This window comes from Salminus brasiliensis, chromosome 19 (genome assembly GCF_030463535.1).
Source record: "Salminus brasiliensis chromosome 19, fSalBra1.hap2, whole genome shotgun sequence".
NCBI lineage: Eukaryota > Metazoa > Chordata > Actinopteri > Characiformes > Bryconidae > Salminus > Salminus brasiliensis.
In genome coordinates this window covers 26,036,594-26,060,694 of record NC_132896.1, presented here as the reverse complement: position 1 = coordinate 26,060,694, position 24,101 = coordinate 26,036,594, and the positions used below count along the sequence as shown (strand labels likewise).

General features: G+C 42.1%; 1 protein-coding gene across 5 annotated transcripts in view; it reads left to right on the top strand.

The window, feature by feature from the left end:
• gria3b (glutamate receptor, ionotropic, AMPA 3b) overlaps window positions 1-24,101 on the top strand; it is a 169,386-nt gene that overhangs the window by 34,435 nt on the left and 110,850 nt on the right. For all 5 annotated transcript variants that reach the window (XM_072663162.1, XM_072663160.1, XM_072663161.1 and 2 more), the window contains exon 3: window positions 18,591-18,830. In XM_072663162.1, the coding sequence (XP_072519263.1) occupies window positions 18,591-18,830 (240 nt within the window). The remainder of the gene's footprint in view (window positions 1-18,590; window positions 18,831-24,101) is intronic.

Genomic DNA, 24,101 nt, shown 5'->3' with positions numbered 1-24,101 from the left:
AAAATCTCTACAAAGTATGTTGATTAATATATTACAACTTCTCTTATAATCAGAATTATTAGATCTATTAACAATATTTATGATTTCACTTCTGTTATTAAGCTTACTGGGGGTTATCCACTCCTTTAGTCAACATAAAAAAAGAAAAAGCCAAATATGCCATGTCTTAAAAAAACTCAATTTTGCTTCCAAACTTTTGACCTGAACTCACTCAAGCTCGTTGACTCTAACCTGGCATCTCAGTAATCGTTGTGCTTCAATGCTCATAGGCCTTTCTGGGAGAGAGGAGGGGGGGGTTGTCTCTGTTTACCTCACCTCATTGCTTACATCTTCCGGAAGCAGCATCCACCCGCGAGGCGAGGTTTAGTAATGCGAAAGCCATCCTCAGATCGCCAGGCGGCGAAATGAAGGGCCGGCCCGGCTCTCTGTGTGATAAAGTAGGCCACCACTCCCCCACTCTCCTCCTACATTATACAGCCTTGGCCATGGCTCCTGTAAGATGAAACAAGGAAAGTGGACTCTTCTTGCTTTAAAAAAGAGAGAGCGAGAGAGAGAGAGTGTGTACGCGTAAAAGAGAGGGAGAGAGAGGGAGCATGGAAGAGAAGAGAGTCTTTTTTAAATGATGCCTTCAAGGTTAAAGCGCCCGCTCCCTCCCGCCTCTGCCCTGTTTAGTTATTCCGGGCAGAAAACGCCAGGGCCGGGCAGAGAGACGGCCAGCCCCTCGGAGAGTTTGTTTTAAATCCATAGCTGTAATCTAGCAAACAATGCAAATTTCACTCTGGCCAGGATTGGGCTTTTTTCCCCTTGCTAGTCATGAACTCTGATATATCATTTGATAAGAGCTACCTAGAACCCCTCCATGTGAGCCTATGATAGCTGATGAAATCTTTCCCATTGTACACATCGGAAGTCTGGCTTTATTGGCTGTTCTGGAACGGAAGCATTGCTCATGACAGTGTAATAGGGCAATGAGTAATCAGCAAGGGTACACTGAGTTGGCAGTTTATTAGAAACATCTACCACTGTCACAGTGGAGTTTGTGGAGTATGTAACCCCCTTACGTTTTGTAGAGGAAGAGCAAACATAAGCTTAAGTTTCCAGTTTAAACCAGCCTAAGTTTCCCAAAGGTTTCCATGAAGACCCCGTTTACACCTGCAGTTGTAAACACACCCTTTTAAAAGAGGTAGAAATGTGATTTCTCAGACCATTTCAGGATGAGTGAAACGCGTTCGTCTCTACAAGACTCCTCCTGGTACAACCGCACAATGAGCGAATTTGCATATTTGTCCCACCCAGCAGTCAGATTTCAGTCTCATCAAACAGAGACTCATTTGACTACCATGTGGCTAAATACATGATACAATACAGATACTAGTCACATGAACTGACCAGGTGTAAACGGGGTAAAGATAGGGCACAAAATGCTCAGATTTGATTTTGCAAGCCTATTTACAACCCTGTTATTTTTCCCCTCAGAACGAAACACACTGATTTTTCTTTTCTGGAACGCTTGTGAAAAAGGAACAATGCTTTTATTGAATGGATTAGGTCAACGCAACAGCTCACAGGAGCCACAGCATAGCTTTGTTTTACCAACAAAAACAAGATTGTAATTGTAATTGTTTTTGTAATTATTCCAGAGCCGTACTTGGATGTCCTCTCAGCAGCGTTCTGTTAGCTAGCTGGTGACAGAGATGGTAGCCAGTCCCATGAGTTAGCTTTTAGCTTACCTCCGGCTTGGTCACCTGCTTCTCAGTGGTGCGGGCAGACACTCGCAGTGGAACTTCCTCTGGTCAGCCCTTCTAACCCTCTCTGGTTGGCCTAGTGTTCACATTTAGCCTGTTTAATCTCGCTTCTACATTCTTCTGAAGTGGCCGTGGCATTTATCATCAAAAGGCTCTTGCTAGTGGGCTGGGCTGTAGATTTTGAAGGTGTACATATAATGAGTCAAGTCTGTTATGCAACAGTTTGGGTAAATACAGTTTTCCATATTAAAGACTCTTTAAATGGTAGAGCAAGGATTAAACTGAAAACGCTCTCTATTATTCTCTACATTTTGACATTCTAGAGCTTTTTCTAAAGATCTTTTTTACATGATTTTGACTCATCTTTTTTATTTTGTGAACTAATAGTCCATCTGTTACTGCTTCACCTTCTACCCCAGCCATCTTGGCAAGGGACCACCGTAGGACCACTGCTGACCTGGGTAGTGGACCGTTCTCAGCACAGTCATGGCACTGTCACAGTGGTTGTAGGTTAGTGGTGCTGGTACTAGCGTGTTAAGCACAGTGACACTGCTGAGGTTTTTACATATATCAGTGTAACAGTGTCACTGCTAGGTCGGGAACAGTCTACCAGCCGAAAGAGTTCCAGTCTGTGAAGAGTTAGAGAGGTAAGGCAAACAGTGAAAAACATGAGCTACTTATCTATACAGCTCTATATTTAACATAAAGCTTGAGGTGTGCAATAAAGCAGCTGGTAAGTGCAGTGTTTGAGCATACTGGGATGAAATACAGCCTTAGAACATGCCTCCCTGCTCCGACGCAATGATTAGCAGAGAGTGAAGCTTGCTAGCTTTTCATTTAGGCCTGGCTGAAAGCCATCGACTCACAAATAGGTTAGCAGGGGTGCTGTGGAGGAGGTCGCAATGGATGGGTGTGTGGGTGCTGAGAGCGAGCCGGCTTTCTGCAGAGCGAGTGAGAAGGAGGGAGAGAGAGAGAGTGAGAACTAGAGAGAGAGAGGAGACTGAGTGGCGTTTTTTTCGCCATTGTTTCATTGCGCATAGTGCTGAACCCAGCCGAAAACGCGCCCACCCACGGCTTGCAAGCTTGCCTACTTTTTTTCTCTTAAAAATGGCCTCTCCCAGACTGCAGCTTAGCCACTCTGAGGAGGAGAGGCTATTTGAAAATGTCCTCTTTAACTATTCCCTTAAGCTCTCGCTCTGATAAGGCTCTCCGTTCCTCTCCGGCTCATGCTCCGGGGAGTGTGTGGTGATATGCAGAAGTTAGAACGCTGGAGCGAAGCCTGCCGCTCTCTGCCCCAGCCAAAAAAAATTTGTGTTTTCAGGGCCGTCCAGGCCCAGAATATCGAGAAAGTCCTACTTATGGTGGAGTGCCGCCTCCAGATTAGCTCTTTCGCCGTGCTTACTGTACACTGTGTAAAAACCAATGTGGTTTCATACCGCTACTATAACAACCCTCAATAAAATATGATACAAGATTTGACATAAACTACTTTACACTGGACTCATCTAGCATTTCTTCTGAAATCAAGGGCATTAATAAAGAAATCAGTCCCTCCTGACACAAGCAACAGCCTTTACTCTTCTGGGATGGCTTTACATTAGAAGTTGGAACATTGCTGTGAGAATTTGATTGCATTAGTTTTTGATCATAAGTGTCACTCTAACTTACCCCAAAGGTACTGGATGCACTCCAGAGATTGCTGATCCTCTGCTACACATTCTAGTGCTGGGGGTCTTTAAACCCGTCTTGCTGACACTACCTGCATCCATGCTTTTCTATAGAAATTATACACTAAAGTGATAAAATAAAGACACCCCATTAAAATCTTTTTAACACAATTAAAAATTATATACATTTGATCTTTTGAACATAGCAGAAATGCTATATTTCCTTGTGAGGTAAAGATTTAGCACAACATATGACCTAATAGCTGGTATTTCCACCTTTGGCTAAAATAATTAAGACCTTTTCTACCAGTCTTGGACATCAAAAGGAATACAGCTTTTCCTTCACTCTGTCAGGTATGCGATATTTGAGGAGATTACATGCACAGCTTGTTTGGCCAATTCTCTATGTCTTTCTTTTGAGACATTCCTGGATGGATTTACTGGAATGTTTTAGGTCATTGTCATGTTGCATGGTCCACCTCTGCTGCAATGTCTCATATCTTTCTCAGGTACCCTCTGATGTGTTGAAAGCATTGTTCTAGTGTTTACCAGTTTAGATGTTCTCTGGCATTTGTAAAGGGTATATGGCATTCAGGTGTGGAATCTAGAGAATAGACCCCAAGCACATTTTCCCCATGCAGAATAATGGTGAAATAACCTATGAAAAACAAAGAAAATTCAACAAAAAACTAGAAAATGTAAATTCTACAATTAACTAAACAATGCTTTCTGGATCTGCAGAAAATGGGAAAGGATTGGGGAAAAGATGTCTGTAGAACTTGCTTACAAGCAGTAACACTAATGGTACCATTTGTGAATGGCCAACATGCGCACTGTCAGGTTACTCATGCCACAGAAGCAGTGTGTTAAACAGGCCTCAGGCTGTGTTTGACTAAGACTAAGCTCTACCTTCAGTTTTTTGTGCTGACACTTTCTACACACTGCTACCATAACAACGCTGCTACCACTGCATTCTGTTTTGCATCCACTTGTACGGGCTAACTAGCTAGCTTGGACATCTGGATTTCATTAAGTTCTTGACATTTAAGCTGTATATAGTGAGAATATAGCTTATGGTTCTTGCATTACCATTAGATTTGGAGGCAGAAAGTGAAGTGGAGAAGATTGAAATATAGGAACATTAGACTATATTCCTTTATAGTCACTTTTGCCAAAAGCAGCACTATCTTGGTGTTTTTTGCTAGCTCCCTGAGCTGTGACCTGAATGACCACTTAGGTGCCTTTCTAAAAACGACCACATTCTGACCTAGAGGCCACTCCTTCATGTATTACACGTAAATTATGAGCTACTGGTAGAGGAAAAAGTGCTAGTCTAGTGCCAGTCTGTTTTCTATATGTTTGCCTCTATTTGTGGTGTGTATCAGCATTTATTACAGCAAATAGCATTTAAGCAGTTCTTTCTGACTCTCAGTGGAACAGTGTGTGTCTCACAGTGAGGATCAGGATTATCTGTCCTTGTGCCGTAGTCACGTTTGCTGGGACGAAGGGCAAAAACTGCTCCGGGGTAAGTCGTCTTAATTTGAGAAATGCGATAAATATGGGCTCATGTCTTATTACTGCTGTTTTCTGATGGCTGCCACCTCTCACTTGTTTAGGTTACTTTCTATTCAGCTCCTGGAGCATGCTGGAGCGCCGCACTGCTGATTGGGGATTAGGTGCTCGTGGGAGACTTTGTCAACAGCTTTCCCGGAATCCAATTACAGAATTTCATAAGCCTTACATGTATCAAACCCTTTCAGAAACCTCTGTGGGAAAAAACAGGCACAAAACACTGTGTGGTGCGAATGTCCTTCAGATGTGCTTCTCTGCAGAGTGTGGGCAGATACACTAGAAATATTTAGACAATAGCAGGGTACACAGCAGCTTGGTAAAGGTATGGGCTGTACCATGAGAACCAAGAAATGCTGGGTCTGATACTAGTCAGAATAGCAAGGGACGTTGACCTGGTGCAAGGCCTGCAAAGCCTGGCGTCCATTCAGTTCTGACCACAATTGTCACAACATTCTTCAGTCTATCAAAAATAAAGATTCAATAGAAGAACCACTTGCTGGCCCACAGACCCTTTCAGTTGTGTTTCAACTTTATTCAAAAATGCAGGGTTAGCACAGATGGTTTGCCTATATGTGACCTGTATGAGAGCTGAACCACTTACAGTATATGGTTCGAGATCTGGTAAGTATTCTAACATGACCATGTGAATGTAATGCAAACAGCCAGATTTGAATTTAAATGAGTGTTATGTAGTATTGTATGTAGCATTAATGTATATACACATGCATATTACTGCTAATTTGGTGGTTAATTGGGCACAAGCAATTAAGGGAACAATCCATACACGATAAAGACAGATATGGGTCACTTACAGCCTAAATACTCTTAACCACTTGATGCATCTCGCATCTAGATAATGTCCAGATAAGACCTATTTACAGTATATTTACAAATAAATGCACCATGCCATGCAAATCCAAGAAATTCTCTTTTTTTCTCTTTATTTCTTTAGAAGTAGCACTAACAGAAGAGCCAGACCTTTTTATTGATTATTTGATGAGTACTGATAATAGACTGATCGGGACATTTATTGCTTTAGGTTATTTACTTGATCACTGAGGCCTAAAAAATGATGTTCTAGCGTCATCAGTTCACAGGGCTTCCTTCCAAAATGCATAAGGCTGTTTTGGAAGTTTCCTTGAATACTTCTGACAATTAATTTTATGTTGGAAAGACGTTGGAAAGGTTTTCTTCTAATGGCTGTTCCATTAATGTTATATCTGTGCAGGTGTCGCTGCACAGTAGAACAGTGCACCACCGCTCCAGAGTCTGCTAAAGCTTCCTGAAGGTCTTTTGCAGTCAAACAGGGTTTTTTTTTTTTTTTGCCTTTCTAGCAATCCTGTGAACAGCTCTCTCTGAAGGTTTTCTTGATCTTCCTGACTCTTACTTATCTGTTCAAATATTTTTGGGTGTTTGAACCTTGGCATGCCACTCATTTCCTTTATTCAGTCTAGCACTGTACAAAACTAGGCTTTGCTGAAATGTTGAAAAAATGCTTTTTAACTTTTGGACATTTGTTCATTTTCTACTCAATTAACGTTTCACAGTAACAAAGACGGTGGGAGCTTTTGCATGCCGCTGTATATATTTTATGAATAAGTTCATTTCAATGAACAAATTTCTAAATATCTTCCCCACAAAGTATTTACAGGAAAAAATACATATCAATATATTCACAAAACAGATAAAGCTGCTCAAATCCGATTTTCTCACCAAATCCAATCCAATTGTTTTTTAGGCTGGTCACACAATATATGTGAGCTATAGCCGACAGTCGTCTGAACAGTTCACGCTCCTAAAAAAAACAGTGCTTCATCTTTGCCAGCATCACAGGAGCCATTAAGGAGTTCCAGGGTCTGACGGAGAATGCGCTCGAGCTCGCTGTAAAAAAAAGCTGCCTCTTGTGGCCGTGTCCTCCTGCGGCCGTGTTAGGCCATTTCTTTAGACATCTCAAACACAGAGTGGTTGCGATATGAGCTTTCTAATTAAGTTTGAACAGAGACATCATCCCAAATATTTGTGAGGTCCGTTACCTTCCTCACTGCTGTTGTTTGTTGTCCCTTCTCCTCAACGAATGTCGAGTTGGATTGACGTAAAAGCCGTATGAATTCTGGTCTGGCTGTTCAGACTCGGTGCATTACAGTGTATCGGATATGTATCACATTTCAATGCCACATGTTCAAATGTCACACGTCACACGTATATTTTGCTGTTTACTCCCCCACACATATAACACATCTGTGTCACATACGGCGCAAATGAGTCTGTAAGAGACACTAGATGGAAAATCTTGCATTTATGTTGTCCCTGTGGCTTATTTTCCAGTATAAAAATAGACACCAATGTGAACCATCAAAGCAGAAAGAGCACCAAATAGGAACTGAGCAGTAAAACTTTGAATGTGTCCAATGTGTAGCTAAAGAATCCTTGCACACTCTGTTCTCTGGTGTGCTTGCATGTCAGAAGTCGCCCCCTCAAAAAATCCACCATGCTGAATCAAGCTGCCTGTTCCCCAGCCTCTTCTAGTTTTCCTTGCACCAATCCAGTATCTTTTTAATCGTTTTTAAGGCGACATCTCTTTGTTTTTAGTCTGGTGGGGTGAAGACAGGAGTTAATTGCTCGCCTTGCCTTTTTGTTTCTTCCTTCACAGCCGAGCTACGGTGGCATTACTGGTCCTTTTCGGAAAGGCGACGTCTTATGTATCAATTAACTCCTAGCAGATCTCCCCATCTCTGGTACCCAACTGAAAGCAGCATTATCTCCCATTTCCCTTCGAAAAAGAGCACTGTTCTGCCGGAGCCTTTAAACTCAGCGTTTTTATCGCCAGCACCGTTCCTCAGACAGCTCAGCGAAACTCCATTCCTTTGTATGGCTGAGACTCAGGGTGGTAACTGTTTGGTAATCATGGCAACCATCTCTCAGATAGAGCTCTCCTAAATAGAAATGCCTCTCTGCTCGTTTTCTGCTCGCATTTCTTCATAAGTTTATTCAGCTGTGGAAGGCTGTTTATTTACACATCTTGTTGAGGTTAAAAAAAGCCAAAGCACTAAGCCAATGGAAAACTCCTTGGACCAGACTTATTACCAGAGATAGCCTAGTATGAAGATGTCTGTGACAGAGACTCAAGAGAACTTGAGTGAAATGTCCCAACTAAGCTCCACATTTACATTTCAATAACATGCCTCTGAAATTTGACTTTTTGCACCATTACAATACTTATAGGCAACTACTTATCATATTTTCCCTCCATGAAACACGTTAATTCTCAGTAGTGCATATAGATGCTCCTTTAATGATTTGATTTTACCAAAATGAATTCATTTTCAATAGGGAGATATGTAGCTAAAACAGGTAGCCTAGTGCATCCCAAAAATGTTTCAATACAAACATTTTAATACAATATTATAGTCATGATGGCTTTTAGAAACATGTTTTTTGGGAAGGTGGGGTACTGCACTATAGGCCCTGTGGCGCTGCCTTAGCCTTTGGCCTTTGTTTTCCTTACAATATATTTACTTTTATACCCGAAGTAGTTTTGAAACCAGTACTTTTACACCTTTTTACTTGAGTAAAAAGCTTAAGTTGATACTTCAACTTCTATAGAAGTCTTTTTAAACCCTAGTATCCACACTTCCACCTGAGTAATGAATGTGAATACTTTTGACACCTTTGCTTTTTACAGTAATACCAACAATTGATCAACTGCTTCTGTAGAATTGTTTGAAATATAAGATTTTTGTATTGATAATTTCTAGAGGCTAGTTCCTGCTAGCGCCCCTTTGGGGTTTCTAATAATACACTCTCTAAAACATCTCTAAGCTTCCATAATTTGGGGAGCTTTCACACATGTCCCAAATACATAGCTTGTTTGGGGGAGGGGCTCATTATCACTGGTTTACTTTCACACATTGCATTCGAATTGTGGATCGATTGTGCAATTTCAAACGCCACTTTTTTCCACACATTTTTGCAAAACAGTAGGACCTAGGGTTATCCGTTCATTGATTTCCATTATTTTCCTCTAAACACTCAGGCACGGCATTTCACCATGCAGGAACAGCTACAAACAAGGAGCTGTTCTCGAAGAAGGTTTTAGCCATGCAAGCGATAAGTTGAAGCAGTCATGTTAAAAAATTAACCAATCACACAACCCAGATTACTTCCACATGCACAGCTGACCGCTTAAAGAAAAAACCCAGATCACTTCTTTTACAAGGACCATAGACTCAAGTACTCACCCAAGCACGAAAACAGCTTGACCAAACGTACCGGACTTACAGAGCAAGTGGACCTGGGTCCAGAACAAAAGCTTTAGTGTGAAAACATATTCATAAGTGCTTCACAGTCAGTAAACCTCACCACATTACATGCCTCTCTTACCTCTAGACCAGTCTGAGATCTAATTAATCTAATCTGTAAGGTCTTCTGTTCAACTCCTGAAGAACTAACCAATGGGAGAATTTCCTTAGTAAGAATCAGTCTGTATCTGTCCTCCAAGTACCCTGGACTAAAATCTAAAAATCCTGATTAGCCAATTTACTATACTTTATTACACAAGATAACAATATTTGTAGAGTTCATACAACAACATTGATAATGATATGAAATCTAAATGAACAGATGTATCTCCCAGTTCCCAGAAGTCATTAGGCCTTCTCTGAAGACGTTAAAAGCCCTGCAGGTTTCCCTCTGGCGATTTTTCTTCTGCTAAAAAAAAGTAGTCCCACAACAAGTGGCATGTTGCGACTACTGTTGTTACTTAGCAACTGTTGGTCAGCCGAATGATACAGCTACAGGGAATAAAGACACTGTTGTCGGGTATGACAACACAGGTGGGACCCCTTTCAACCAATCAGATCATGAGGTCACAACCATTATATAACGCTAGAAAGGCTCCACTAGTTTGCTTTAAAGTCATTACAGTGTTCTCAGAAGTGATGTATGTTCACCCTGCTGTATTTTCCATCCTGCTGTCCCTACTTGCATAGACACCAACTACTAGAGTGCATTGGGCCAATTGCCCTGGGAACTCCAGCTCACTGGTTCTTCATTTTTACATGAGTAAACACTTCTGTCTGTTCATTGGCAGTGTAATAAGCAACAGTTTGTTTAAAGGTAAATAAGCTAGGAATTAATGACAAGCTTTGCTTTCAGGTTTTTTGGTATTGCCTGACTAATTGCAACCCTTAATGTGAAGTAGTACTATTATCTTTGCTCCAGTGGCGCCAGTTAGTAACAGTTAGTGAATTTGTACGTTGTGAAGCAGTGTTGGTGAGGCAGTTCCTTCTGTCCTTCCCTCTAGGTGAGAATGCAGCCAGCTGTGTCCTCTGGGATGCTTGTCCATAGAGATTACATGGAATAATTTCACTGTGAATTGCAGTCATATGTCCCTTGACTGCACAAAATGGAAACCCTGGCAAATAAAAATAATATTAAGGGAAGATGAGTTTGGTCAAAGAATCTAATTACCATGATCTATCAGTTACCCCAAATGCTGCCAATAAGTCAAAACAAGTTTGCTTCTTTAGTTTAGAATGGCAGATGCTAGGCTAATGTTGCTAACAAACTCCAATAAAGCTTTCCAATAAAGATTTTGGCTGGTATTTACTGACATAAGACTGGTGATAGTTTAAGCTCAGTTTAAGTTAGCAATTGTAGCCTAGTATCTCCTATTGTAAACGAAATCAGGTGTAGGTAAGTGATCTTATTTACTCTATTTTTTTTGTTTTTTTTTTTTGTTAAACTGTTCATTTTAAAGCAGCTCCATGACAAATTGGCATTTCTTGCTCCTGGGCTCCCCCTACAGTCAGGATGTGTAATTCGCACTTTGAGGCACCACTATGGAGCTGAGGGGAAAAGAATCATCACTGAAAGTGAAGGCAGCATGTGGCCTGAGTCGGTACAGTGATTTTACAGGATTTTACACAAATATGACTCCGGTTATGCAGCATTACACAGTTCCTGCATTCCACAACATTATTTTGCCTGCTTCTCTAAAGTTACACACTGCAGCCCGGAGTAGCTGTTATTTTCAGGTAAAATGTTACATTGTTGCTTTAAGTCTATTTAACCATATGGACAAAAGTATTGGGGCACCAGCTCATTTACTTTTTCTTTTCAAAATCGAGGGTTTTAAAAAGTGTTTATCCTGCTTTTGTTGGAATAACTGTCTCCATTGTCCAGGTATGGCTTGCTACTAGATTTTAGAGCATTGCTATGGGAATTTTATTGCATCCAGCAACAAGAGCATTAGTGATGCCATTGGGGAGCATTGGATGAGCACCACCCTCAACAATATTGAAATTTAGCACCGTCATTCTGGAGAACACAGCTCAGTGCTGAATGGCTTAATAACCCTTTAGCCAATACCTGACATTAGGTTCATGTTTATCTGCTCCAGAGTCCTATTCTATTGGCAGTACTTCTCTGGAGGGACTAGACAAGCTGTGTGTGTGTGTGTTTGCACATCTGTGACCGCAGGGGGTGCAGCTTAAAGTGGCTGAATGCATTCATTGCTCAATTCCACATTACCAGAAAACTGGCTTGTTTTAAGAGAGATATCATTGTTGCAGTGACTGCCACTGGTTTTAACAGATACTTGAGTTCTGCAAGTCAGAGCTGCCTTCCGGAAAGAACCCAAAATGTTCTTCCCACTGTTTACCGGCTACCGCCTCTGGGCTACATGATTATGTCACCAGCAGAAGCTGTGTGTGTGTGTGTGTGTGTGTGTGTGTGCAGCAGTCACCTTGTTGGTACTTTTTCAGGACCAATGAATTGTGATGTTAAATGTTTGCTGTAGCATTTCATATGCACCCCCACCCCCACTCCCACCCCCCTAATGTTTATCATGTGGACCTCCCAGTGGTCACTCATACACTTTGGCAAACAGTGTGTCCTTAATTTAGACCTGCAGAGCTCCTTAAGCAACCCCAGGACATGTGGACTGCAGATTGGGAGGGCATGCTGCTAAAGCAGGCAGGTATGATGTGTCTTGCTGAAGATGGAGTGGGCGACTGTGTGGAGCCTGACAGCTAGTTCATTGGTCAGCGGCCGCTTTGAGTGCCGGTGTCATGGAGGTGGCATGTCCTCCTGGCTGGGGCACAGAAGGAGATCTGCAGCGAATCTGAGAGTGTGTGTGTGCTTGTGTGTCTGCCTTGGACTGGCATGGTGAGTCAGAACCTATGGCCCAGAGAGCAAGACATGGATTTAAACACAACAGGGAGGAACAGAACACTCTCCTCAGAGTGATACATCACATACGCAACCAAAAAAAAAGAAAGAAAGACAGCTTAGGAGGTTAGCGCTTAGAAATACTTGAAAAAGCTGGATTGCAGTGGACAAGGATCGGTAGTCTGCAGCATATTCCTAATTAGGCTTTCTGAGAACATAGATTTGGCTGGTTTCACCAGTGAAAAGGACACGTATATACAACTATACTGAACTTACATGCTTACTTGTGGGGGAAAAACACAGTGTATCCAACAAGAACCTTCACACACAAACACCTCTATTACCTCTATTACAGCAACAAAAAACACAAGGCATCCTTATTCCCCCTTTTTACTCCTAATGTGGTACTGCCAATTAACCCACCTGTACTTAGCTCCCCTTAGCATAAGCAGTTCTCCCAACACTATGAAGGTAAGGACTTAACACGTCTCCTATGATACATGCAAAGCCAGCCACCACGTCTTTTCGAGCTGCCGCCCATGTAGCATTGCTGATCACCTATTTTTTTCCATGCACAGCTTATCAGCCTGCTCTGTATACCATGGATCCCATGGAAAGTGGTACTCACTGACCAGGGTACCACTTTATAATTAGACTACCCTTATGGTGTATGGTTTATCCCCTTAAAATCTCACTTATATTACAACCAAGCATTTATTTCTCTGTATCTACAGTGACGACTTACACTTAAGGGATAGAAGTGTGTAATAAACATTTAGACCTGAGATAATGTGACCATAAATCAGGTTCCAACCAACAGTGGTTTAACATTTATCTACACTGTGAAACCTTAGCTAACTTAGCATATAAGACTTATTGTCTTCTTTACCAGCCTATGACCATTTTTTACCACAAGTTACTAACACACACCTTCTAAAACAAAAAGTGGCCTTATTGTAAAGTGCATTTGTTAATAACTTACAAACATCAACATCAACAGTGCGGAAAATGTCAAGATCAAATGGTCAAATTATCATCTCTGAGTAATTAGATATAGGTAAAATGCTGGTTGATTAAGAAGTTAAACTAAAATAGTACAGAGTAATGTGAGCTCTCTATTTGCCTGCTATTGCCCTTTTTATTTATGTGTAAGAACTGCTTATTACTTTTGTCAGGTGATTCTGACACAGCCGACCACATTAATGAACTACTTCTAAACCACTCATAGACCTTTTATAAGGGTGGTCTTACTGTAAAGTGGTACCTGACCAGATACTGTTTGGGTGAAGGAGCGTTCTCAGCATAGCAGTGACACCACAGGAGTAGTGTGTTGGTGTCTGTAGCGCTGTGTGTTTGTCATTCTCAGGGTCACTGGTGGGTTGAGAACAGTCTACCAATCAGGGACATTCAGCCAAAAGCGTTCCTGTGGTCAGAGCCACTTAACATTGATGAAGCGGCAAGGCGATGACAAACCACAAATTATGCATCAACAGCTGAGCTTGTCTGAACAAGGTTTGCCAACAAAGTAGGTGTTTGAAGTAGCCAGGAAACATAGACCGTGTTTTAAAACCCAAGCAAAATGGTCGTGTTTGATTGACAAGACTGACACGATTGACAACTGCTTGCTAACTGCTTTGCTGAGAGTGGTCCACCATGGTCAGCTGTGGTCCTAGCATGGTCTGTTAGCCTTAATAAACAGGGCAGGAGGTGGCCGACAAAACAAGAAAGGTGCAACAGATGGTTTACAGTCACTAATTGCACAAAGTGGTAGGCATCTATGAAGGGTGTACTCGATAACATGGCCCCTGAGTTCAGATACAAGGCAGGTGGACCTAATAAACTGGAAACTTGGTGTATGTGGAGCTATCTGGCTACAAAATCTGAGGCCATGAGCACAGATATCCTTTCAAAGGGTCACAGGCATCATTACAATAGAGGGGCTGTTGAGTTTTTTGGCTGACATTTGGAGTAAATGGTTTGAAGCTTTTTACATCTTACCACACCACACTCCCCACCCGACCACTCTCCTCCACCTTCGAAAACACTTGTGAATTATGCCGCTCTGACAGCGTTTCAGAGCTGCAGACAGTAGCTGTAAGTGAGTGGATTCGAGAGAGAGGGAGAGAAAATGAGGGGAAGAAATCGGAAGAGGAGGGGGCTGCGGTAGAAAGCGCAAGCCGGGCGATCAGCGCTGACATTTCCAGCATTTCGCTCCCACTCCCGGGCCATGTATGATTGTGGTGGCGAGAGGCGGCTGGAGCTCATGGGCCTGTGATTACATTATATCAGGCTGAAAGGCTGCCCGTGGGACATGGCCATGTCTAATGACTCTTATGGTTTCAACACCAGCGGCTATGAAGCGGCAAAGCCGCTTGGAGCAGCTCCACGTTGTAACACTTGAGAGGTAGAGGGATGTACAGGGCAGAGTTGGTTTAATAAGGGCATCTCTCCAAAATTCAAGGTCAATAACTTTAAGTTCCTCAGCAGGGGTCGTATAAACAGTAGTTAGTTACGGTTAGGGTCTGTCGCCTAAACAGATGTCTCATGAATAATAAAAGGAAAGAAAATTTCAATTAAAATTTTAGAAGACACAGGTGCGAATGCACACAAGATCAAGGCAGAGTCAGCATGGGGTGAACTCCATCCACTCCATGTATGTTAAAATTGTCACTACCCGATTTGAACCAAAAATTCGAGACTTCCAGATTCGAGACTTGCAGCATTATGCAAAAATGTTATAAAATAGCACCGCAGTTACATGGCTAGCAGCACAAGATTAACATAGAAATCAATGTCATCAAATGTCACAAATGTATTAAAAGATGCAAAAATATATATATATAATAATTTAAAGAAAGTCCTTTGTATGAATCCTTGACAGTAAATTATGTGGGTTAGCCACCTTGGCTAAGCTGGCTAGCTAATAACATCAACCTGAACGTAAAGGGATGCAACCATAAAGCAGCTTCATGGAAGAATTGTCATACAGTTCACGAGTGTAATGCACTTTCACCCCACTGCTGTAAATACAAATCACACTTGTAAATGAGCTCCTCCTCTAGGCTGGCTTTACATTTGTTGAAGCTAGAATTGTGACATACTGTTGCTTTCAGTGGCTAGAACTTTGAAAGTATTTGATTTATGCAGCTATCTATTGTCTAATTTTATATGTCTGGTTAAACTCTGTGGAAGCTCAACACATTGGAGTCATTCTAAACATAATGTTGGGATCTGTCCATTTATACTTAAAGGTGTTTTTATGGGTGTGAATTACAAGCTGAGTAAATAGTTATTAATCACTTACTGTACAGCTACTTAGCTAGCTAGCTTGTCAATAATATTCCAAATTTGCAGGTCAACATGTAAAATTGCCAAACACAGCCCACTGTTTTGTGTTTTGACATGGCATGTAGGGAGAGTTAACTGTGAAAAATATCAATTGCTCTGAACAGCTTGATTTTTTTTGTCAAAGTGTCCAGTGCTGTTAGTATGTTCGACAGAGCTGACTAGAATTTAGCTTTAAAAACAACACTTTGTCACATCGATACAGAAATTGCCTGAATAGAAATGTATGCACACCAGTTAAGTGGTGGTTAAGCATCTGAGACCATATTTCTAAACCTAAGCAGCGGTTCAACTTAATAACAGACAATAATGTGGTAAGCCACCTCGGTTTAGCTTGTAAGCTAAAAACTTTAGCCCTTGTAAGTCTAACCCTAACCTAAACCTGAAGGGGTGCAACAGTAAGACATCAGCATGCCCTGAAACTGTGTGTCTAGAGCTCTTGTTGGCCTTACAAATGAATGGTGTTTGAAGACTGCTAGCCACTGCGGAGAAAAGGGGGAAATTGGAACAGGACACTCTTGCCAAGATAGGAGTTGCATAGTCTGGGTTGATGTCACTTAGCTGGCTGCTCGCTGAGCCGAGATGATGCCGGCACGGCAGCCATCGTGCTCTGCCGCAGAGTAAATACCCGTTATTGAAATGCGACATGACACCTCAGGCCCCTCCGCGACTTATGAGAGGCGATGAGCTGAGCGACTGGACGAAATGAGCCTAGAGTGTTTTCCTCAATTGACATTTATATCAGTCTCCCTTAATTGCAAAGGCAGAACGGCAGAGAGTACTAAGCCATCATTTGGAACCTCTTTATTTTTTCTTCTTCTCTCTACTTTTCCGATCGAGCTTGTAAACATCTATGTCCAGGCAGGCCCCCAGAACGGCTGTGGTCTGGCAGCCGAGGTGCATCCCCAGATACGATCTGAGCGGAGAGGCGTTCAGGTGAAGAGAAGTTGCCAAGCCTGAAGAGCTTGTATGCTTAAGGGAGAGGCCAGATGGTTAGGGGGAAGGCGGGCCGGCACAAAAGAGGGGTTCAATTGGAGTGGCGAGGCGGCAGGCAGGCAGAGACATATTTATCCATGTGGCATGCACTCGTTCAAAGCGCCGGGCCTAATAAGCCTGGTATAGCTGAAGTGAGGAAAGCGCACCCCCCACCCCCTCTCAGGAGAGACACTGTGTCAGAGCTGGCCCAAATTATGAGCAAACTGAGGGAAAAAGCACTGAGGCGCTGTCAGAAGCGCCGCAAGGAGCCAACTCCAGCACACACACATACACTGCTGTACAGTCTCCCCCGTCACTGCTGCAGGTCTGTTATGCAGGCCCGAGTGATGATGTATCAGCGTGCATCATGTGTACACCTGGAAGTAGGGAGGCAGCAGTCTGTCAGGAGGAAAATAAAGGCAGAGGTTTAGTGGAGAAGGCAGTCAACACCTAGCAGTTACAGCTAACAGGGCAAAGCGCAGGAGGACTGCAGAATGGCCTCCAGCACAGTAAGCCTTAAACACATACCGCGGGTCACAGGCAACCCATGACCTCATTTCTACTCTTCTACCTTGTGTGGTTTGATTCTAGTAAGTGATAAGCAATTTATCTAGAATAGGGCTGTCATGGTTAATCAGGTAATTCAATTTTACCTCGCATGATGATGACAGTGTAAATTTAAACATTGTCAGTACCATAAAAATTTAATTTTTTTTAGCCCTTGGTTCACCTTTGTCATTAAGCCGAAAAAAAAGGTACTTAAGAGCTAGCTCTGGTACCTGGTACTGCCCTGGAAAGATTAGTTTCAACACAGCTGCCTTTAACATTCACAGGTTCCTAAAGACCTTCAGAAACTGGATCAGGTGTCTCAGATTAGAAATGTAGAGTAACTCTGCTGATCATTAAGACCATGGGGTTTTTTACCAAGAACATGAAGAATGAACCTGAGAAGTTGCTAGAACATCTTATGAGAATGAACTCACAAGAACACAAGGACGGAGGACACCTATTGAGATATACTATGTACTTGCTATTGCGCAATTCAATTAGCGCAGCTGTTAGTCGCTATTATCCAAAGCTAACAAGCTTAGCTAAGGCTACCGCAGAAGGGTAGATCCATTCTTTTATAAATGCTATAAAAAAAGGTAAACAGAACATTCAAGTTATGGACAAACTCAAGATTCTATACAAATGACTTCCTAGAAACCTACATCACCCAAGCCAAGAACCACTTTTTAGGAACCTTTTTTTTATTTTTGAGTGTGTCATGGCAGTCTGGCCACTGAAGCTACCTCATATGACCTTGATTACTCTTAAACGGAATCTGTGTTTTACAAGGACCAGAGGCTATAGATAAATTAGAACCGGTTCACCAGTGCCTCGTGATCAGAATTGAAGACCCAGCGGCAGGAACGCACTCACATTTAGCTCAGTTCGCGTGATTCCGCTCAGTGCATCTCAGGGCCTTTGGAAGCGTTGTGGGTTCATTAATGAAGCTCCGTCAAGCCAAAGTCCTGACAAACATTTGGAAGTAGCATCGCTCGGATTAATACATTTCTCAGATTCAAAAACAAATCATCGCGCTGCCCTGGGCTAAATAACTCCGATGAACAGAAGTAGTCAACAAACCATTAAAAATCTAAGTCTGTAATTGGATGTTACCAGTTCACAGAGACGTGCATAATTACCATTCATTTGCTTCAAGTGTTTCGGGAAGATTAGGAACAGTTGATCAGCCAATCAGGCGGTTTTTGGTTTGGGGCAAGAGTCTGTTGATGAGCTCTCACTGTCAGCCTCAACACAGCCCTTCGCTCAGCTGGGGGAAAAAAATGCAATTATTTCTTCTCTCACATCCATGTAATCAGCGCACTTTGCTATGCTGATACAGATTAATTCACGCTGCTACAGACTGGAGTCATCCGATTCCTATTTGTGCGCTCGCGTTTTGCGTAAAGGGTCCTTTGTCAACTCATGTGTAGGATGAACTCCTTTCTGTGTAAATAGAGTTGGTATTTAATGCAGCCTCCTTCTTCTTAGTTTCCCAAGGCCATGTTTTGTTGGTAACAAGCTAACGCTAGCCCTCTTTTTCCTCTCTCTTTTCCCGCTCTGATTCCAGTCTGCTCGCAGTTCTCCAGAGGGGTGTACGCCATCTTCGGCTTCTATGACAAGAAGTCCATGAACACGCTGACCTCCTTCTGCGGCGCCCTCCACACTTCCTTCGTCACGCCCAGTTACCCCATCGACTCCGACGTCCAGTTCGTCATCCAGATGCGCCCGCCTCTGAAGGGGGCTGTCCTCAGTCTCCTGACCTATTATCGGTGGGACAAGTTTGTGTACCTCTATGACACAGACAGAGGTAAGTGTTTCCCACCATCTGTAATGGTTTCACCCAAATTACTCCAAGTACTGCCTACACTAACAGGGTCCTTTGCAGAGATGCCATTTGCATATACAGTTTGTGTGTGTGTGTGTGTGTGTGTGTGTGTATGTGTGGGTGGGTGGATGATGGAGGTTCCGGCTTAGATGGCTCAGGATATCACAGTAACCACAGCAACCATTTTAAAATATGCAAGCTGTTTAAACTGTTCCTTAAAAAATCAAGGAAAAAACATGATAAAATACGAACAGCCCATTTATAGGAGCCTTATCCTTAAAATCTCTGTAACACTAGATTTTAATGGTGTCCTTATTTATGTGTTGGAGTCTAAAATATTATTTTATTAATTTTTGAGGTATCTGTAGCTCACTGAGTACAATTAAAAAGGTTAACTCTGGGAAATAAGCAATATGAAATTCCTACCCTGATTTTAGCCAAGATTGTCAGTCTGGCTGGAGTCTGGAGGCTGTGCTGGTTGGCTCTAGTCTGCAGATTTTGTCGTCAGTCAGAGTTACCACCTTGTTTAGGTTGACTGATCTGTTGTGTGATCTCAGAGTTGATGGTTAATAATATCAAGTTTTTAGTAGCTGCTGTGTGTGATACCAGAGCAAGACTGATTAGCAGTGCAGTGTGTGTTTACAACAGCTGTGAATGAAGAGCTGAGCTACCGGCGCTGTAAATGTCCACAGCATGCAGAGAAAGGGGAGGAAGGAACTAGATGAAATACTTTTGATTCTTTGAGCTATGCCATAGAAGAACCACTTTTAGTTCCATAAAAACATGTTTATCTAAGAGATGTGTGACTGTGAAGATCCTTTGTGAAGATCTAAAGACCTCCTACTTGATGTAAAGGTTCTTTACCAATTAACGGTTCTTCACAGTCACACTAAATTACAAAACATGGCTCTTTCTGGAACCAATAGTGGTTCTTCTATGGCATCGCTCAAGAATGCAGGTCAGTGCTGAGGTAATGGTCTGATCATACAGCAAGACTAACCATAAAATCAGGATATGAAGATAATAACCATAGCAGCCCAAGAGAATAACCACCGATGCAGACACCTCTATACCGCGACATGGCTTGCAGCTGAGCCATAAGCCTGAAGATAAGGCACAGGCGGCCTTATAAGCCTTCCCTTCCTTTCCCCGGCCAAAGTGACTGATGAATGCAATAATCAGTGGTTTATTCTGACTCGCCTTGACTTGCACAGCCTGAACCCAGTTTAACAGCGAGAGAAGCAGTGTGGAAAAAAGCATAGTCAGTGTTTTTTGGGCAGATACTGATCGCTGATCATCTTACAGCTCGATCAGCAGATTGCTAATACCAATGGAGGGCAGGGCAGGATGCTACATATCGTGTAGGGCTTCTGTAATATTTCATGAATTGTCTCTGAAGATGAAATGTGCATTGCTTTTTTGGAAGGCCCATTAAAATTATGTAAAATTCTTGTACAAAACTTGGAAATTACGGGGAATCTACTAATGACTGACATGGTGCAGCATTTGGATGGGACTAAAATCACTGAGAAACTCTGGTAATAGTGGACTTCCCCAAGATTTTTTGGGAGTTTGAGCTCTAAACTCCATGGTATGATTGTCTTGATCAGATTCAAAGTACATCACATTCTGTTGGATGTTGAAGACAATGCTGTTATCTGTCATTTCACAGTAATCCTACATCCTGCAGAAACGAATGGAGTGAAAAGTAGGATATTTTTAACCGAAATGTAGGAAGCACAAAGTCAAAAAGTCTTGGATATATTTTAATAAAGTACAGATAATAAAAAAAGTACTTATAATGCTGTAAGTGCTATGTTTGGGTTGGGAGGCAGGAACGGAAATGTTAAAATATTGGGGCTGCTCAGAGGGAACTGCTTTATTTTTTATTCTGTTTCTGAGTCTCACATCAAGGGTACGTAGACCTACTGTCTTTAAGTAGTCAGCTCACTGCTCTGAACTCCAGTGCACTGAATCTAACATTCAAATGTCTTTGAGTATTAGAATAATACTGTATCTGCGTTGACGTCAAAGAGCAAATCCAATTCACGTTTCTCGCGTCTTCTCTTTTTTCTGTATGCTCTGCGATGTGAAAGGAGGTAGAGGTACCCTTTCAGGGGAACAGAACATTCCTTCATAGTGTCTTTTTCGGATGCACCTGCCCACTGGGTATGTGGTTTGTTTAGGCTTTTTTTTATATCACTCAAAGGTTTTTGAACCTTACAGGCCCTCCAGAGACCTGGCCGGCACTTCCCCTGTCTCTCTAGACAGCGAAGAGAGAGCAGTAGCGATAGCTCAGTCTGGTCTAATCTTTGTAACATCTGCGCTGTCTCCCTGTGTCAGCACTGCAGTCTGCGGGGCAGCTCAAGCATTGCGCACTGTTTAACCGGCCCTCTGCCCATGAAGGAAAACACCATCATTCTCCCTTCAAATTAAGCAATTCATTAAACTCAAGCACTTTGGATCGAGAAACATGCCGTTTGAGTCACCGTTTTTTCCCTCGCCGAGATCACGCTTTAAGCAGAGCGCCCATAATTGTTTGAGATGTACCGACACACCTGTGCACAGCTACATGCATTAGCACTCCAGCATGTTGCCACACTGGTGCCATTTGGCACACTGAGTCTGAACATCATAACCAGAGGTATAAAAATAGCAGCCGGTCTCTAAGCTTTCTGTCTCCAAGCTTATTGAAGTTTTCTATTAACCTGATGACAGTAACTGGCCATGTTGTAATTAATTCAAGGTTTTTAGCTGTTATTAACATTATGATACTGACTGACCATATTGTAAATGACTCATTCAGTTCTTTAGCTTCTGTCTGCATTGTGTAAATCACAGCCTGCACTCTAATTTATATGTTAGCAAGGGGGGGTGGAACCGGTATGACCAGCTAATTCATCAAACTCAGCTACTCAGCTTTGCTCATACAAAAGACCAGCTGAGCGTATCTAAAACCAGCTAACCAGCAGTAAAGTCCAGCTCAAGACAAGCTTTTGCTGGTAGATGTTTTTAAATGGTCCAAGCTGGTCTTTGATGGTCCATGCTGGTCATCCAGGCAAAAACACACCTTATGCTGGTAAGTAAAATGGTAAAGCTGGCTGATCTTACCTCTTCACCACCAATGTTTTCAGGTTTCATGGATAAGCTGGTCATACTGGTTGCCTAGTTTGGGCCAGCTGCTCATGCAGATGGACCACTGTGGCCAAGATCTTCATGCTGATGAACCAGCTTGGTCATAGTGACCTGACTAGCCTGGTCAGGTTTGTCATGCTGGTCAAGCGGGTTGACTAGTGTGATCATGCTGGTGAACCAGTTTGGTCATTGTGGTTGATAGTGTGGTCATGCTGCTCAAACTGGTTGGTCATGGCGGTCAAACATCTTGGTCATAGTGGCTAGTTAACTAACTAAACCATCAAACTTCAAAAACATACCCTACATTGGTCAACTAGCTTAATTACCTTGACCAGCTTAGGACGACCAAGCCTTTTTTGCCAGCATGGCAGACTAAGGGGTGGGGACCTAAGCTTATAAGTGTTTAACTTCCTGCACTAATGCCACAAAGACTATTAACCTGGCTAAAGGGGTCAGGGTAAATATTAGTGGCAACATGCATCTGGCACAGCTGATAGGAAGTGTAAAGATGAGTCATCCAGCTGAAAGTGAAAAAACTTCAAACCACCTTCAAACGCTTCACCTTGACATGATTAGTGTATATCGCTTTTTTCACACCTACTGTATCTTGCAACAGCAGATGGAAATGCCCTGTCGTGCATGTCCCTGCAAAAAAAACTAAAATCACAGCTCCCTGCCCCGTGAAATAATCCATTTAGAACACCTCATCATCAGGAATGGTGAAGGACATACAGTAGTACAGTAGTAAGTCCAAAAGTCCCAGACCACTAGTGAGTATGCTTCTGTTTTCCTTAGAAATTATAATTTTTTAAATATATGGTGGTGTGTCCACTCCATATGTTGTGTAAAAGCCTCTGATGAGTAAATGAAATGCACTGGAGAGCCATCTTAGCACAAGTTTCAATGGAAGAAATCAGTTGTTAACATGATCAATCATACACATTTGCTTAAAGTCTAATATTTAATTCAAATGTCTTCTTCATTCCACTTGTTTGATCTTTCTCTAAATTGACTTGTGCAATAACCACAGACTGTACAAGCACACATTAAAATGGTACAATTGCCATTTGGCTGCTTGTCCTGTAATAACATTTAGTGATTAATCTAAGTGCCCCAAAGGTCTCTGAACTCTGACCTTTTCTATGGTGGGTTAGCACACCCCTTAGATTCAATATCCTTAAAAGCTTTAATACAATATTTTTCATTAAATGTTCATCAGCATAATAATTTTTTTTAATCATAGCGCCCCCTAGCACTAGCAATGCTCCTGACAATAGGGAGGACTTCTCTAATACATCTGAATCCAACCATCGCCTCTTTTCAAACTTCCACCAATGGTGGTTCCATCCACCCACCCGGAAAAAGTATTACCAATTGTGCTTTCTCTGACTCTCTCAGACATTACTCTGACTCTGAGCACCTTCAGCGTACTCATTTAAGTGAAAAGTAGAATCCTTGACCTTTTGGGATATATATTTGGGATATATAAGCATTTGCTTTAATGGAAATTGAGCATGGAGCTTTTATCATTTCTCAGTAAATTAGTGTAGTTCTAGGAGCCTTGATGGATAGTTGATAGTGCTAAATGAATACAGCAATATGCCATTAGGTCAGCTATATTGGAGGGATTTTATTTTGCACTGTAACTGTATAGTTCTTGCTAGGCTTATCAGATAAAAATCAATAATGAATGGTGTGGTGGAATAGGATTTGGTTCCCTGTTTGGGCAATGTGACACCCTTAAAGGTCCTTGGGCAAGACTCCTAATTCTACATTCACCTTCCTCTGTAACAAGATTCAAATCTAATTCATTAGGAAGATCACAGCAGCCAAATGGCATAAATGTAAATGTAATGATGTAGGCTTATAATTTATTAGCAATGTGGGCTCATAAGAGTACCATGGTCAATAATTATAGATATACTTAATCCTCTTCTTGAAGACCTACCAACCTAAAAAGTACTGATCCAACATACGTACCTCCGATGGCTCAAAAGGCCTTTCACCAGGTGTGGATTAGAGATGGAGGAAGATCTTTCAAGGTAGTACATCACTAGTACTAAGACTGGATTACAGCTTATTAAAAATAAAATCAGTTAATAAACTGTCCGTCAGATA